This window comes from Strix uralensis, chromosome 1 (assembly GCF_047716275.1).
Source record: "Strix uralensis isolate ZFMK-TIS-50842 chromosome 1, bStrUra1, whole genome shotgun sequence".
NCBI classification, from domain to species: domain Eukaryota; kingdom Metazoa; phylum Chordata; class Aves; order Strigiformes; family Strigidae; genus Strix; species Strix uralensis.
Genome location: NC_133972.1, coordinates 145068287 through 145086245, shown reverse-complemented (window position 1 = coordinate 145086245; position 17959 = coordinate 145068287). Strand labels below are relative to the sequence as shown.

The following is a 17959-nucleotide window of genomic DNA, read 5'->3' as shown; positions in this document are numbered from 1 at the left end:
GGCTACAAATGAAAAGTGCAAACACGAACAGCACAATGTGATCCACTAGGAAATGGGAAATTAGCTGGGAAATACTAACAATGACTAAATGAAATTTCCCAGCCACAACACTACCTATTTGAAGGAAGAAAGCAAAATGAGGATATGGTCCAGAACCTTTCACAGTGGGGAACCTGAAGACAGGGAGCATAACCCCTGTCTCATCACCAAGCTCAGCAACATCCTCCTGTCCTAGAACATGGCAGCTAAGAGTCCAGCCACTGCCAGAGCAGCAGCTGCTTTATATTTCCAGAGCTCAATGTAAATTACCATTCAGATTAATGGTTTCAGATACAGACTGAACTTTACCACTGTGCAATCAACTTGCAAAGGAGTTGATTCATATGACATTACAAGAAAGCCATTGTCAGAATAGGGTGATCTCACTAAAAGAATAGATGTGGATGTCTCAATGATGTAGCATATTTTAAATGCTATTTCCTTGCTTGCAGTCACATGAAATATTATCAGCACTCTTGTAGTTCAAACAAACATCCGGAAAAGATACCATCAATCGTCAATTTCCATGAAGGTGTATTACAGAGCACATTGACAAGTCTTTCTTTAAAATTCTGTTATTTTTACATGTTTCTAAAACTGGAAAAAAAACATACAGAACAAAAACTCTTAAGTAAATGTATTTATTATTGTTGGATTTCTTAACGCAGAGATACTGTTATTTCAAGTATAGGCTTACAATCCTGTTTCATTGTTCTTTATGCCAAAACAAGAGACAAGAACACCCTGGTCAACTGCATTTTGATCAGGAGAGTCAAACTGTGGTTTCAGATATTTATGCACAAATCTCATTGACAGCAGTATCAATTATATTTGCACATGAAGTGAAAATCTGCCTCAAAAAAAACACTGAAAAGATTAAGAACTCTTGCTATTTTAACACCCTTTTTACACAGAAAAGCACTTGCATACATGGAGAAAATACATAATCAGGATACAAAGACCAAGTTCTCAAAATCCATGTCACTTTGCTACAACTTTAAAATGCAGATTAGTCTTTTAATATGGACAATCAGTTGTGACACAAACAGAAACAGCTCTTCCCCCATTCCACAGTTTTAACTACATATAACTCCATGAATACAATTTTCAGAACAGACCTCTCTGCTTCACCTGTTCACTGTTTTAAGAAGTTAAAAGCTTAGTTCTTTATCAATGGTTATGAAGAAATTTTGTATCCTTTCATACTCTATGTGAGTATCAAATACCAATGAGGGCTCTCATTTATTTCCAAGAACGCCTTGTGCATTAACTGGTGCAGCTCAGAGCAGGATACGGATAATGCTGAAAACAACTACTGAAAAATATGTTTTCATGCTGAAAACAATTACTTCTCTTAACTGCAACTTTTTTAACACGGAATAAGGCAAGCATCAAGGGGCATGTGGGCAACAGGAAATGGTTTTGTAGCTGTTAGTAGCATCTTTCTTCCTTCGTACTATTAACAAAAGCTAATGTTAAAGCACTTATGAAGAGCCAAACAGATTGTCTACTTCCATTTTAATGCTAGGATTTGCCTAAGTAAATATTATCCTCTGAAAGTGAAATTCACATTTCATGACTCAAAGTTTCAGCCTCTGGACCTACAGCTGTAGTTCTGTCTAAACGCAAGAGAGGACACAAATCAAAAGCATCTCTTAGTTCTAGAGGTTGCCTCATTCAGGGATACCCAACCTGAGACAGGTCCTAGAGGAATGATGCGCTCACCATCCTGAAATACCGAGGCTGAGTTGGGCGCCAGTTATCAACCAGGGGGAGAACAGGTTCATTCTCAGCATTCTTGGACAAGCTGCGGAGCTTCGCCATCTGCAGGAGAGCAAAAATCAAAGTGTCCTGATGGCAGTACCTTGAGATCAAATCCACAGCCCAACAATTAAACCAAGGAGGCTGGCCCATGCCCTGAAGCTGGGGAGAAAGTGTCCTTCAAAGTTGTGAACATGTCCTTCACCCCATCACCACAAGAACAGTACTCATGTTCCTTTCCTAGCAGTAATGTTCTTAGAAATAGTCAAGACAGAAAAAAATTGGTCCTATCTGAACAGGATTGTGAAAAATACTCTCATTTATGTACTGTCTAAAGAACTGTGTAGTACGTCACAGAAACTGTGGGAAGTCCTCAGAAAATGTGAATAGAACAGTCTATGCCCTAATAAACCTCTCCTACTTGAACCCTGCCTTAGTGTCTAATTGTTAAGAACCCTCTGGAATTGCAAGCTGTTAAGGCTAAATTATAAACTAATTGTTCATTTCCATGGTGGGTCTGTAGCAGAGGATACATTCTGCTGCAATGACACAAAAAAGTCCATTATTAATAACAGGAATGTAAATCTGGTTAATGACTTGGTCAGGGTTTCAAATGGTTTGTAAACAGGGTCTGCAGCTTGACTCTCCTTGGCCATTTTTTTTTAACCAAGGTATGGTTTTTTTGAGGGATGCCGTAAGAAGAGTTCTGCCCATACTCTTCAAAACTGTATAATGCTCCTCCTCTACTGCTTTCTGATTTTCAAAGGATGCAACACATATACCCACTTACAGATACATTATGGTTGGTTGTTGTCACTGCCATGCACAACATTAGACAGAAAGTGTACCAGCTGTGGTTCAAACACTTGACACTACCCTGTTTGAATGGCTTACCGTGAAAAGGATGCATACATTTCCCCATGCGTACACTTGAAAATGTAGCCCCATTCATGGCACACATCAACTTTGTTTGCAACTAGCTTCAATATGCTGATGTATCTACCTTTTACAGTACAGAGTCCAAGTCCAACAGAAGCAGAACTTCTGTCTGGGCTGTAAAAGCTGGGTTCACTGTAACTATACTGATTCCAGTTTATGGACTGAGCTAGCTCAGGCATCTGAACATTGCTCTTCACTACACAGCTCAGAAAAGCCAGCTATCTCAGTTTGCCTGAACAATGATGAGTCCACATTTATAACCCGTATAATATGCAGCAGCTGGATTATTCATCTGAAATCTGAAATGTAATTCTTCATTTCAGATGAAGAATAATTTGCATGGGAACAGTAGGAGATGAAAATCGTTCATCGGTTTCGTTAATACTGATAAAGTACTATTGGAAAAGAGATTGCTGGGTTTTGTTATTCTTTGTGGAAGATTTTCCCTACTCAGAAATAAAAAAAGAAGCATATATTCAGGCTATAGCTACATAAAGGTGAAAAAATTAGTCTGCAATTGGATAGTTATTCCACAGTTAAATTCCTATCCTTTCATTAAAAGTAATCTGAGCAGCTAGGCCACCCACTCTACACCTCACAGGGATTTCTGATTAATTGATTTTTCCTGCAGAGTACTGATTCACAGTGACTGCGCTTATCCTTGTGGCTAATATACTATTACCATCTGGCTGTAAAAGCATCCTAGTGATCCACTGTAAATGCACACACACTTAAAATAATTGCTATTAATGAGGCTGCCATGGTAGTACACTTTCTAGGATTAGAAATAATTGGTAACACAATCCTCTTTTATGAATACATTATTTAGACTGCAGGCACTCTGGAGTGAGGAAAGTTTTTCTATTGTATTTGTATACAGTACCTCACATACACTGCCAATTCTGCCTGAAAAGCAGAGTAAGAGCCAATGTCCCATCTATATGTAGTAATTTCCTTTTTACCTTAAATACTCCATATTTTCTACAGTAGGGCCAGTTAGAGAATAGTCTGCTTCCCAAAACAGACTAACTTCAGATAAGCTGAAAAGAAGGCCATCACCCAAATAAAGCAGTGATCAAAAAGTCTTTTCATGAGGCTGGATGAATGATGTGATTAGTTATTCTTTTAAAAACACATTTGAAATCAGAGATGCTCAGTAATGACTACACTTTTCCCAACAAAATCCATAGTTGGTCTTTTATAATATAAGCCTCTAAGCAGATTTATTTTGTGGAAGCCAGTCAGACCATATTTGTATTTTTCACACATGTACCAGCTTCAAAATAGCCCACGTATTTTAGTTTTCACATGGGCAAGGAAACAGGAGACAGATCGATCAATAAACTGCGAAAATTAAGCTGTAAGTTATATGAATACATTACCATATTTCATCTCTTGCCAGCTAAGGTTCCCATCATACCTGAGTTCTATTCTTTGAAAGATAAAGAGCCACATAAATACAAAGTACTAGAAAATAGATTTTTTTTGTGATACATGCACATCAATCAATACAACAAAATACGTTATCATCACCTTGGAATCTAAAATGAAAAGTTATGTGTCTATGTATAACATCTATGTAGCAAGTCAGTCACTTGATTAATGTTCATGTTTTCACTATCCTGAAGTCTTGAAATTTGTGATATCATATCATTATAGTCTGCTGAGTAGAGGAATAATCTCAGATGAGAAAACTGACTTGTGTGGTACAAGTAGAATCATAGGCTGAAATGTGATGGAAGAGGGCATTCAAACTTCTATAAACTGGGCTGAGGAGAAATGAGGATTAACAAGAAATACTCCTTTACAGTAAGTGATCAGAGAATGCTTTCAAATTAACAAGAAATTATAGATATCTGATGCTGCTCCCATTTGCAAAAACTTAGCTGTTATACCTTCTAGAATCATAGGTATAAAGCACCCGATACAACACTTCCCTAACTTTCCCAGTTATGTGATGCCATTTAGAATATGGGGCAGATAGAATCACCAATACCATTACATTTATACTCTGATAAGAGATGTTTTTGAAAGCAGCATGCTATGAGACACATTTGCAAAGGAGAATGTTCGAAAAGTTGGAAATGCTCAGCTGCATTAGGTGAGAACATTGGACTCCTGCTTCATCCAGTGTGCAATGTAGTTACGGTACCTGACTATCTCACTGGATTTTAGAGCAGCTTTATTTCATAATTTGTCCAGTGATTACCCTCAAACATTCATCATAAGCAATGAACGCTTCACGTGAGGAAGCTTAAGACAATACAAATGATTGAAAAAATCCTGTGTAATCAAAGTTGTTGGTGCAAATCTAACATAAGCTAAATGTGTCAATGTTCTGATTTAAATAGTTGCAAGAGAATACAAGTTAATGGCTTGAGCTTTCCTACATTGGCTCTTGGTGTAATGCAGTGTTTTGAGCTCTGTGTAAAATACAAGGTATGAGCCACATCCAGCTCCATCCTTTCCTGCTAACAAGAGTTAATATCATGGGAACAGAAGGACTGGGAAACAAAAAGACAACTACTCTTTTCTTTAGCTGATGTTAAGAGGTCTCTTGCCCACGGGAGCAAGAACTCTCATATACAGTAACTACTGCTTGCTGTCAGTCACACTCTAAACTGGTATAAACTCTTACCATCTACACTGTGTTATGATTTTACTGATTTATAAAGCTCTCTGATGTCTGTGGATTTGAACCATCATGATGTCTGACATGGGCTAGGAAACAATGAACTATTCCAAGTAGAGAAGGTTAATGTAGGTAGGAGTCATACAGAGACAGATAAAGAGGTGTGTCTAATAGGTTGATTGCACATACTAGATTGTAGACTGCAGTCCTTTGAAGATTTTTACAGGTTCCCTATGGAGTTCCAAGGTAGTTTAAGGCATTCAGTTATTCACTGTCCTTTTAATCATGCAATTTCTCACAGAATCCAATAAGCATTTTCCTTGTCAAAAGAATAAGATCAGGTTATGACATGTAACTAAAAAGAAGTGGGTAAAATATTATCTATGATGTGAAGTTTACCTGGTCCGAGCTGACTATGATAGGCTCTCTAAGAACAATCCAGGTGATGCACTCTTCACAAGGTGGAGTAGTGAAAGACCCATGGTATGTCCAATAGTCATGAGATTTAGGGAAAAGAATTGAAGGATCGAAGTTTGTAAAAGGAGCTTCTTTCCCCTTTAAAAAAACCACAACAAAACCAAACAGAAAACTCTTCAACAGCTCTAGTCAAGATTAGGTAAAGACACAGTTCTGGTATTTTAAGAAACAGAGAGTGACTCAGATACTTCAAAGGTATGAACTAAGGAAACTAAGCACATATCTACACAAGACATAATGATGCAGTGTAAAGGTAAGTGGACTGTATGACCCTCACAGATGGGCCCAGAGAAGCGTGACACAACATACAACTCCATGATGTTACTTCCTGTACTTGAACTAACTCACATGAAGCCGCGTCCAGTACCAATGCGCTTCACTCATTTCTGTGCATTCTGTACTCTTCTTTATGGTCTCTTTTCTTATGGAAATTCTGCCTATCTATTAAATATTGGGTTAGGTCACCATATAATGAAGTGAGACAGGTACTCTAGATTTATATTTGTGCTAATAACAAACTGTCTTGCCTATGCAATGTGAGATTCTTATCACATAATGTTATCTGAGACACAGATGTCTAGTCAGTGGCATTTCCAGAGGTTCATTAGGCAGCCTATTTCAAGACCAAATGAACCACCTTCCAAAAGTGCCTTTCTTTTGTCACTGACCACTGAGAGAATAAGACTCCATGCCTAGTTTTTAGGTGAGTAAAGTTTGGTGAGATGACTTATATTCACAAAATTATAAGGCCTACTAAAGCCAAACAAGGCTCATATGTAAATGGAAGAAAGGACTTTTCTTGTTAAGAAAAAGCTACCCATGGTTTTATTCACAAGTATATTCTGGCAATGTTGCAGAGTAGAATTTGAAAACTAGAAAGTCATGCCTCTTGATTTTTTTTTTGGCCTGAGAATTTGCAGCCATCTTCCTATAATGAAAAGCCCAACATCGTTACCTTTGTTTTGATAGCATTTATTTCTTCAAGAATTCTCTTCATCTCTGGTTTGGGAGTTTTCCCTACCTGTAAAGAAGAAAGCATAAGCTAATCAAAGAGTTCTGCTAGATCAGTTTTCATCTTCATCCTATTTTTTTAATATGTGCATCTAAACATATATCACTGTAAAATTACAATGCAGTAACTGAACCTATCACCCCTACCAGCTTAGTAAGCTATGTCTTCTGTCTGTACCCTCTGTCTGTACCCCAACAGATATTATGATCCAAATGATGAAATTATATCAGTACAGAAACTCAGCATCACAGGTAATTCGACAATACAGCTATTCCCGCTGACATTGAATTTTAGCCTAACAAAGATAAAGAATTCTTCAGACTCAAGTACAGAACTTGGAAAAAGTTTCATTCTAGTTTAAAAACCAGATTTCATGGTCAGATCTACTGTTTGCAATTGTTGATTTCAACACAGACGTCCATCTTTCTATCTCTAGTGAATATTAATTGAACAAGAGAGAGCAAAAGCCAATTATTTCAGGCTAAGACTGCATGATCTCAAAAGGATTTTAAGAAAGAACGATCTACATGTATCGATGGCGCATTAGTTTTGCCTGTGAGAAAGTTCATGAAAAGCCTAGGGGTGGTATCTGTCCCTGAAATCAGTCCATGATTAGCACAAAAGACAGCTGACCACTACTGGTCAGAGGGCCACTACTGACATTGTGTCCCCGAAGCAGGGGCAAATACAAGTTTACAGCTTCCACCAGCCACATAGTGACACAATAGTTGCTGGGACCAGTGTGTGTAGTATTAGATACCATCTGAAATAACATGACTCATGCTCTATAGCTTGAAAAGTATGCATTACTGAAATCAAGCCCTTCAATATGGTACAATCCCTAGAAAATATATTCAGAGGGGTTTGGTTTTTTAACCCTGTAAGAATAGAAACCTCTACAGTAGCTGTATAAAGAAGTGTTGCATGCTTCTACTTACTTGCAAAAATATGGCCAAAACAGCTATTCCATCAGCTCTTCTCACAGCATCAAGGTAATTACTGTATTTGGGATTCCAGTGTAACAAATGTAGCTGGAAACAAAGAAAAACATGTAAAAAAATCCACTGTTGAACAGCAAGCCATCTAAGGATGAATTTAGAGTTCTTCAATACGTGAGAGAGTTTGGGGCAACAAAGAAGAGGATTAGGTCTTCAAAACCAAAAACCAACAAACGGACAGCAATTCATATGAGTTATATGAGCCATATATTACCATTTAGACTACTATTTTCTTTAAAATAAACTATAAACAACTTAATACAGAAATTTCAAAAAAATCTCATCTTAAAGCTGAAGAAGACAGAAAAGATGCTTAAGTAAGCAGGTAAAACATGCAGTTCAGTACTGATAAGTGATTCATTTCTATTTGGCTTTCAAATTACAGCAATTCTAGCAAAGAATCTATAAGAATGTAAGCTTTGTATATTATTAGTCTACAGATCTCAACTTCCCTTACAATCCTAAAGTGGTAGAAAATAAGGTCACACATTCTTCCTCCTTTCTGTCACTACAATTTTATAGCTCTGCTATAATACTATACTTTCAGAATACTGTTTTAGTAAGTTTGCATTGTCTCTCTGTAATTCAGTCTTGCTGTCCATGTTGGTTTAAGAACATGGAAACTATTGTTTCATGCAATATTTTTCTTTTCTTATGCTGTGAAAATTACTTCAACCTGATTCATGTTTGTAAGAATCAGTGGGAGTAAGAACGTCACAAATAAATAAATAGAAAGAACTCCTTGAAAAGCTGACAAATGACAAATTTTGTCTCACCTGAACAATAATGACAAATGTTATTTTACACCCTATTTTAAAAAAAAAGTAGTGAGTCATACCTCTCCTGCATATCTCACTCCATTCACAACATGCTCAGAGCCATGGTCATCAGATGAACCCCAATGAAAGTGAAGCTGACGCAGCCTGTAGACTCCTGGAAGTGGCCCACCTCTCAGCACTGCAATTGATAATCTGCAACAGCATTAGACTCAAGTATCTTTCAAATCTTTTAAAATAAATATATATAATTTTAAAATATTTACATACATATTTACACATTTACTGTACAGCTGCTCTACATTCTGAGAGTACTTATTACCTCTTGGAAGTCTGCACTGATTTTAGCAGCACTTCAGGCAACCATCCTCAGCTATATGCACTTACAGGCAGATGGAAATTATTTGTGTCTAGGCTTCCATTCTAGTCAATAGATATCATTGTTTTAATTCAGCTGCATAAATGTGCATCTAGTACCTTCTAGGATATTCCAAAGACACCTGGACAGGACTGGAAGATGTGATACAAGATCTGTAGAAGAACTTTATTTTTCTAAAGCAGCATCTGGAGGCAAGGTGAAATACATTAGGTTATCAAAAATGGCATGAGATGCCTGTGTTTGGGTAACTGAAGTAAACCCCTAATTCAAGCTTCTAGAGTAATTCTGCTTGCCTTAAGGTAGACACTCACAGATGGTGACCTGAATTGCTCTCTGGACCCCATTGATTAAGTGTGACTCCATCTCTGTTGATTAGAATGGGAGTTTAGAGACATAACCCACCTACTTTTAAAAGCCCACATATGACACCTAAATTTAGAAGTCTTAATCTCCCCCTGAATTCTATCTAATATCTACCTATATCAAAGCACACAAAAATAGCCATGATTAAGATCAGCTACTGAAGTGCTAGATGATAAACAAATTCCCACAAAACACTGCAAATTATGTGTCTTACTGCAGGCTATGACTTATTTGTTTAAAAATCTATGAAACTACTGATGCTGCTTCTGCTGCAATGGCTGCTCCCTCTGGCTGTGCAAGAGGAGAAAGAAAACAATGAATGAGCCAGAAAAGCAATCACTGAGAATGCAAGCTATTTTCCTAAAGAAAAGTTCAGCCTGTGATGAACAATACCCTGTATTCTAAATAATCTTAACATTTTTACATTATGTACCATGGTGGCTTATTTGAAAGAATCTCACGATAAAAAGGGAAGAACTTCTTCACATTCACCAAATACTAATTAATATAAAACTCTCATTCACTTTATTTGGAGATAGAAGTTATAGCATTCCTATAAGTCATTCAGCAGTTCGCAAGAACAGGTCTTTATACGATAAAGAAAAACATCCTTAAATATAAAAAGAAAGAAATTAAATCCACGATCATCTCAAGAAATAATGTATTAAGAGTATTCTTTACTGCACACTAAGAGCAAGCTGTTATTTTCAACAAATTCCCTTTACTAGTTCCCACAGACATCCAGTACTGTGGCCGATGCAGACACAGTAACAGTAGTAGCTGACAAGGCCATCAATTCTCCATTAAAATAGATCTGTAAGACCAAATAATCCAGTTTAACGTAAAAATGTGTCATTATTTCCACTGATGGGCCATCAGCAGACATTTTCAACTGGGCGTTAGGTGAAGCTCTGCATCACCTCGTGCCAACACATTCCTGCTTCACTCATCTATAAATAGACAGTAGCTTTTACTTATCACACTTTAAGCAGACAGAATGATGCAAAGACTAATATGCCTATAAACCAACATCTCCTGAAGGACAAAAAGGTGTCTTCTTTCTTTTATTTGTAAAAGATAGAAATGCATAAAATGACAATGTAAGTAAACGAAATTTCCCTCTGTCAGTAAATGAAATTTCCCTCTGCTTTAAAAATGTAAACCAAACAGTTACAAGAATTAAGTTCTCCAATATCTAAACCATAAAAAAATACTAAACTATGTCTGCATAGCTCAAAGCTAGTAAAAGAAATCTTTACTTTTTTTAAACATGTGGCTTGGAACCTAAATTCTAAAAGTATTTTTATCCTCTTGGGTTTTGGTTTTCAGAAAATACTAACACAAATAAATATACACCCATATAACAGTCAGAAAAAAGAATACAAGGTAGAAGTTCATAAAAGAAAATATGGTATCTTTAAACTGTTTTTCAGTGGTGTTAAAATATAGCTGTATTTTTATATATTTACATGTTTATATGTAACAGGGAATTATTCTAACAATTATTACACAGGAAATGTTCACCTTAAATATCTGAGTCTCCCAGTTTTAAGGCTGCAATAGGTGTTTGCCTACCACATAATATTACGAAAGGATGCTTTTCTAGAAGGCCCCATGACTCACTCTGAGCTTCTCCCTATGACACTGCATGAAGTTAAAAGCAAGAACTTTAGAAAAGGAGCCAGCAGGTTCACTCCCTGATAGCTTTTCTCTTAGTCCTCTGAAATACTGTGCAACCCTTTTCACATGGCTACCTGAATGGCTGGACTTACTTCTGAATATTGGAAACGTGGCATTTCTGTTCCTGTTTCTGCTCTACAGGAAGTAACAGGACGGCCATAGCAGACTTACCAAAATGTAACTCCCTTTAACTTGCTGTCATTAAAGTAACATGGCCCAGCTGCAGAAATATACAAGCCAGCACAGGAAGACAAGGGAGAAAAGTATTCACTCCTTTTTGGTGCCTTATTGTTGCAAACTCTCATCCCATTGCTCAGTGACTGACTTTTTTCACATGGGTTTGCACATCACCCTCCACCAGTGCCTGATACCAGACATAAAAATGTCACACCAGTCTGAAGCACTTGCTCAAATTCCGCGTCCCTCTCATCCACGCTGATGAACCGTCTATGACAGAGCAATCCTACACGGACACACGTGTGGATGTCAGTTCCAGTGAAAAAGTTCACCTTTTGTTTGATCTGTCATAAACTGAGCAGCATGAGACAGAACTGGCTAATAAAAGAATGTTTTTTTTTCACTCTCAATGTAATCACTGAGGCAGACGTTTGCCCAAGAGAGGGCAAGTGTTGCACAGAAGAGTGTAACTAAGGCAAGAAAAAGCTCTGTATCTCACTCTGTGTGTTTACACACAAAATGAAGGTGTGACACAGTTTGAGTGGAGATGGCCACTCCACTCATCCTTAACAACAGAAATGTGACAAGAAGGTTTTGAAATAATTGCATCCACTTGCTGAGCAGCTCAGGTAGGGGTCTGGTTGTTAATGTGCACTAATATCAGTTGTCATCTATCCTCAGTGAGGTAAAATTGGCAAAGTTATGCCTACACAAATACCTTCACTGTTTGCTGTGAAGGCACACTGTGAAAGTCAGGCGGAAAAACACAAGGAGCACCAAACAGACTCATGAGGCGAGCTGTGTTTATGAACATGAGAAGAAATAACTGTTCTTACAAGATTTATGATCCTCACATCCTGCCAAATACATAAAATGAACTGGTAAACCACGGTGAAATTAAATTAGTAAGGTATTACTGCATGACAATTGAATAAGACATATTACCTTTGTTATGCTGCTTTATAACAGAATCTAAGTGCAGTAGAAAACCTACAGCTTTTTAATGTCAGTGCCACATATTTTAGATGCTATAAAAAAGCCTCTGCTCAAAAGAGGATCTCTACTGAAACAGTCTGGCTAACTGCAGGGATAAAATGTGTTTCCTAAAAGCTTTTGGAACTGAAATTTTAGTTCTTACTGAAATTTTCTATAAGCAAGTACTGAATAGATATGCAGAAGAATTACTTTTGTTTGTATCTGAACTTTATACTCTTACAGGGACAGACTGGGAAAGAGAAGCATCTGACAGAAGTCTGTCAGTGTGCCACCCACCCTCACCTGCACTGCAACACACCTTTTCCAGTTTTGTGCCTCTTGATCACAACCTGTTCATCAGTGAGCTCCCAAACCATCTTTCTTTGTGATCTACGGTAGGGCTGAAATCCTCACCTCCAGGGGGAGAAAACTGACAGTCCACTGGGTAACTGTAGCCTCAGAAGACACCCTTGACTGTTCAAGCATTTTTACCTCTAACAATGGAAGTTCAAAGTTAACAGAAATTCAACTCTTCAGGTCTGCAGTGATCAAATTAATGCTCAGTACCTTCATGCAGACACTACAAATGATAGATGTGTTAAACACTGAAGGAAGAATTTAAGTTTGCTGGCCTTTGCAATATGTGGTATAGCCGTCAAGTGGTACGTACCACAGCTACACAAGCATTGGGATTTAGCTGTGCTATTCTTATAACGGCTGCTGGCTTGTTCCAGTGTAAATTCAGTACACAAAATATTAAGTAACTTTTTGAAGGATCAACCATAACTTGAGTTTCTATGGACAGACTTCCCACAGTTTTAATTAAAGTTACTGGGTTTTGTCCTCATTGTTTTAGAACCCGTCAACAAATACATATTTATTCACCAGAAGTTGATAATCAAAATCTCGTTTGCAAAGATAAATGAGATCTCCCACAAAGTGATACTCTAGGAAATGCTGTCCACAAGCACTAGTCATGCTAAATGAGATCAGTAAGAAGCTTACTCTACTTAGAGTAACTGTCTCTTTAAACTTTTTTTGCATCATCCACTTCCAAAGGCACATATTCCTTTGCTAAGAAATTGGAAGATTCTGCAAACAGCATCAAGGTAACCTTGAAAGAAACTGTGCCTGCACTGAGGTACTCCAAGCCCTTAAATGTCATTCATGAGAAAGTCAGTAAAAGGAGAAGTAGGAATCTGTTTGGCCAATGAACTTCCACAGAAAGTGCTAAGGACGTAACAAAAATAACAAATTGAGAAGCTGAAAGAAGGCATCCATTTGACAGAGCTTTAGTGTATCCCTCCCCAGCTGCTGTCTGGGTTCCAGTACAAGGCTTATGTATCTTTACTGTTTATTAAACAATCGAACACCTTCATCTAACCATCTAACTAAGGTATTACATTAATTGTAAGGAAGTTATAAACTATATATCTCACACAGCATCATGACAATGGTCCTACCAGTTAGGTGCTCTCAGGACACTTCTCTGGCATGAATACTTTTGGAAGTTTAAAAGCAAATGGACTCTGCTAGTAGAAATGAGATTGCAGCCCTAATTCAAAACAAAACCAGATTCAATGCTGAATCTAAAAGTATCGGAGTTGCCATTCACGTCAAACAACATAGCAGTGGTAGGCTGCTATGTGGTAGTACCCAAGTTCTGGTATGGGTCTTATTGGGCACAGCCACCTAGGAGGTTTTGATTTCAGCTCCCAGTTATCTCCTGGATTTCGAGACCCCTGCGATGATTTTACAGTGCTTAAGGTCCTTCTTCCACATAGGTACGGTAAGACAGGCAACTGAGTCCACAACAGTCATTAACTTGTACAACACAGGCAGCAGAGGCATGACACAGCTCCTAAAGCAAGTATCTGTCATCAAACCTTCAATTGTACAGAAGATTCTTAAAGTCAGTAAGACTTTATAAATAGCTGGAGATAAATTTTCCAATTCCTTCCACTAGACTAACTGCAAAGATAACAGTAATAAGGCCTTTATCAACATAATATGTGAATTACATGGATGGCACTTTCCTTGGAAGCTTCTTTCTAATAATTTAAGAAACTGTCCCACCAGTGAATATTCAAAGTATTCCTGGAACAGAAGACACAATGGAAGTAAAACTTGGAGACATCCAATGTAATTTGTTTTATCACTCATCTTTGCAGTTTATTCTGCAATCTATTTCATCTACCACTAATGAAAACCTAGAAAGAACTACAGATATGGGTTTGACCACTCTAACTGAAAAAGTCAGGAAAATAAAGGAAGCCCTTAGTTTTCTGGTTAACTCAGAAATAACTCAGATAAATAGACAGAGTGATAGAGTGATAGATAGATAGATAGATAGATAGATAGATAGATAGATAGATAGATAGACAGTCTTTTTTCCAAAGGACATGACTGCTATTACATATGTATGTTTTATGTAGCTGGTGGTTCCTTTACACAAAAAATAAGTCACTATACATATCCTAAAAAACTTAAAACATGCTCAGGTCAGTAGGAGTATGCACAGTGGAATTTGTCCTGCAATTAGCATTATATTAGAGAAGGAACACCACCCACAGACTCTGCAGGCAATGGTATAACAAAGGAGACATAACAATAAACACCGAATGTTTCTTGCCTTCAAAGAGTTGAGAAATACACCTACTTTTTTTCCAGTGAGTCACTTTTTATTTCTGAGATCAGAACACAACAGTTAGTGAGCAGTTCTGAAAAAAAATTCAGAACATTCCAAAACTTTTTGCTCTTTGTGGCCACAGTGTTACATCCATGCTGTAGATGGCTGTGCCTGGATACTCTCTCCCATGTAAAATCTGAGTAATTATAACAATAATTACTTTGACATTTATGCAGAAGATGCAACCATTGATATATTTGACGCTGTTCCAACAAATACAAGATATGGTAAAAAATGGTAAGTAATGGTCACGGAGGTCTTCTCATATGCCACAGCTACATCTCTTTGCTGATGTATTGTGTTATCTGACATTAATATTTTTATTCAAATAACATTAAAGATTCCCACTTTGCTAGAAAAGTAATCAAACCCTTGACCGCATAGCTATTTGTGGGTTTTGACAGTGTATTAACTAGTCCAGCTTACGTACATTTTGATCCTGTTTTCACAAAAGTCAAGTCATTCATTAAAAATCCATGCCCATAGATATTTAAGATCAATCAACCTATTAGTAAAATTTCTCCTGGTAATTACAGCTGTCATTCCTAGTTACATTGTAATAGAAATTGGAACTTTTAATGCAGTTAAGAACTAAGTCTGTACTGTACACTGTGGAAGACAGACTTCTCAATATTTTACTGAAACTGACATTTCTTTTTCCTTTTCTTACCATCCCATATACTACAAACAATAACACCATTTTGTTGACCTTGATACAAGAATAAAGCGTGAGGTATGCATTTGGTTTTTCCTTTTTATCACAGTACTAATGCAATTTCATACTTCTTTCAGTAATGTTTCTTCCTTTGAAATATAGCCAAGAGCATTAACATGAAATGTCAGTGGTTCTGCCAACCACCTCTAGCACCTGTTAAACAGAACAGACATATCTCTTCAATATATATAACCCACTAACTCTTAAAACCTATGGATTATGTATGCAGCACATTGTATGTTGTCATAACTACAAGTGGATAAATGATTTTGGACATTAAAGCTGAACCACTGGAAGTTGTCAGCCCTATAATCCTCATTAAGACAAAATCTCATGAATGCCAAAGGGAGTTTTAACTGATTTTGATGACTTTGTGGCAACATCACTTATCAGATATTACATAGGTACAGTTTTCAAATATAACTTCAGCCATATACACAGTCAAAGATGTTCTGCAGGGCATCTCAAATAGCTTGGATGGAATTCAGTCCTCATAGATAAAGCCCGGACTCCTTGCTCCTGGAAAGCAACACAACTGCAATGGCTTTTGCAAGCTTAGAAATTTACCTTACTCTTTAATTGATCCTGCACCAAGTTTCCTTGCAGCTCTCTCTATTCCCTAGGATTTTACCTACGGACTTTAAAAGTAGTCCCAGGCCTTTCTCACCAGCTGTGCAGGGCACTGGACTCATAGAAACCTGTCTGTCCCATGCAGGCAGTACACAGAGACCTTCTGACAGACACGAGCATTCAGAGCACACTCTGTCTCCCAAACAACTTGAGAAATAATCATTGATATATAATGACAGCTTGAGACGAAAACAAAACTAACCTGATCTATCGAATGAATCGTCAAATACAACTCTGCAGGTTTTCCCATTGTTGAGGATGGTCTTAGCTGCACCAGGATCATAACTAGCAAACCATGGTAGTAGGGAGCGATCGTAATGCACATCTTTGTTATTGATTTCAATGGGTGACTGACGGCGTCCTTTGGCAATCGGGTAATTTTTGTACCAATGATCTGGTCCTAGAAAAAAATACAGAGAAAGATCATGAAAACCTCTTCAAGCTAGGTATGAATTATACTTGTGTTACAATAAATGCAAGCTTGGTTTTGCTTTGCTATAGAACATCAATTAAATGTATTAGTAAGTAGATTACTAATCATCTGGTTGTTAGTCATGTCCTGTCAAGAGTTTCACTGTTAATTATACTAGCTGGAATACTGGATACTGCAAGCCACTCAACTGAACGTAAACTCTCAAAGCAACCTCAGGACTTTACTTATAAGAGACTGGAAATACACCAAGGAAGGCAAGGAGATGTGTATACTTCAAGCCCAGCAGTGGCTAGAAATAGGATGGGATATACCCAAATGACTCCAATGTGGCGCCATGTACCCATCTGGAGAGAGAAAAGACCACTGATACCTGAAGAAGGCAGGAATTTGAAATGTGGATTTAATTATCGTTTCAGTTTTATCAAGAACTTCATGTGGAAAAAGCCTGACCGAGGCCGTGCTGTTCTTCCTACAGCACAGGAGAGCGCAGGAGCAAGAGGCCACCCAGGTTTCCAGCCTCCAGGCAGGAGGGATTGTGGCAGGAGGGATCCTGGCTGCACGGCGACCCTGCAGCAAGGCTAGCCCGAGGATGGACTTCAAAGCTATGTCACATTTTAAATTATACGGACAGTGGGAAAACTGACTTTCTTCAACTTAGAGGCCTCTGCCACGGCCTCTCCCTCCACCAGCTTCAGCTCTTCCACACCTGCGAGTGGCGACCAGCCGGCCACGCCACCGGCCCGCGCTGCCGCCGCACAGACCCAGGCCGGCCTGGAGCCCACGGTGCCCCGCTCCGTGCGCGCACTGCTGGGGCTTCCCGTTTCGCCCGGGTTTCGCCCTCAGACCCGCTGCCCGCAGGGGCGGCGGCCGCCGAGGAGCCGGGCCGGGCCGCGGCCCCGCGCCCCCGCTCACCGTTGTCGCCGTCGTAGCCCCACGGGTAGTAGCTGGGGTTGATCATGGTGTCGCTGCCGCGCCCCGGCGCCGCGCCTCAGCCTCTCCCGGCGGCTCTGGCAGGACGGTGGCCTCGTCTCACGGCCGCTTTTTATAGACTCCCGCCACCTCCGTGCCCTTCCCCGCCGCCGGCGGGCCGGGAGCTACAGCGGGGCCCCGACCCCCGGGGGCGGGGAGAGCCGCGCTGCCTTGCACCGCCCGCCCGCCGCCGTCCCGCCGCGCCCACCGTGAGGCGCCCCCGGCCACCTCCGGGTCCCGGGCGGCTCTCCCCGGAGCAGGGGACGGGGGTTGAGGGGGTCCCGCGGCGCGGGGGGTGCAGAGGCTGATCCCGGC

The 17959-nt window shown here is 39.1% G+C and overlaps 1 protein-coding gene across 1 annotated transcript; it reads right to left on the bottom strand.

Annotated features, from left to right (window-relative positions):
- Positions 1 to 666: 666 nt before the first annotated feature.
- LOC141954501 (carbonic anhydrase 3-like) lies at positions 667 to 17677 on the bottom strand. Its single transcript, XM_074894106.1, has 7 exons — positions 17588 to 17677; positions 16445 to 16642; positions 8697 to 8815; positions 7799 to 7891; positions 6804 to 6869; positions 5771 to 5926; positions 667 to 1863 (listed from the first exon to the last, which is right to left on the bottom strand). Exons 1-7 carry the CDS (start codon positions 17631 to 17633, stop codon positions 1744 to 1746), a joined length of 798 nt encoding a protein of 265 aa, XP_074750207.1. The 5' UTR covers positions 17634 to 17677; the 3' UTR covers positions 667 to 1743.
- Positions 17678 to 17959: the final 282 nt, after the last annotated feature.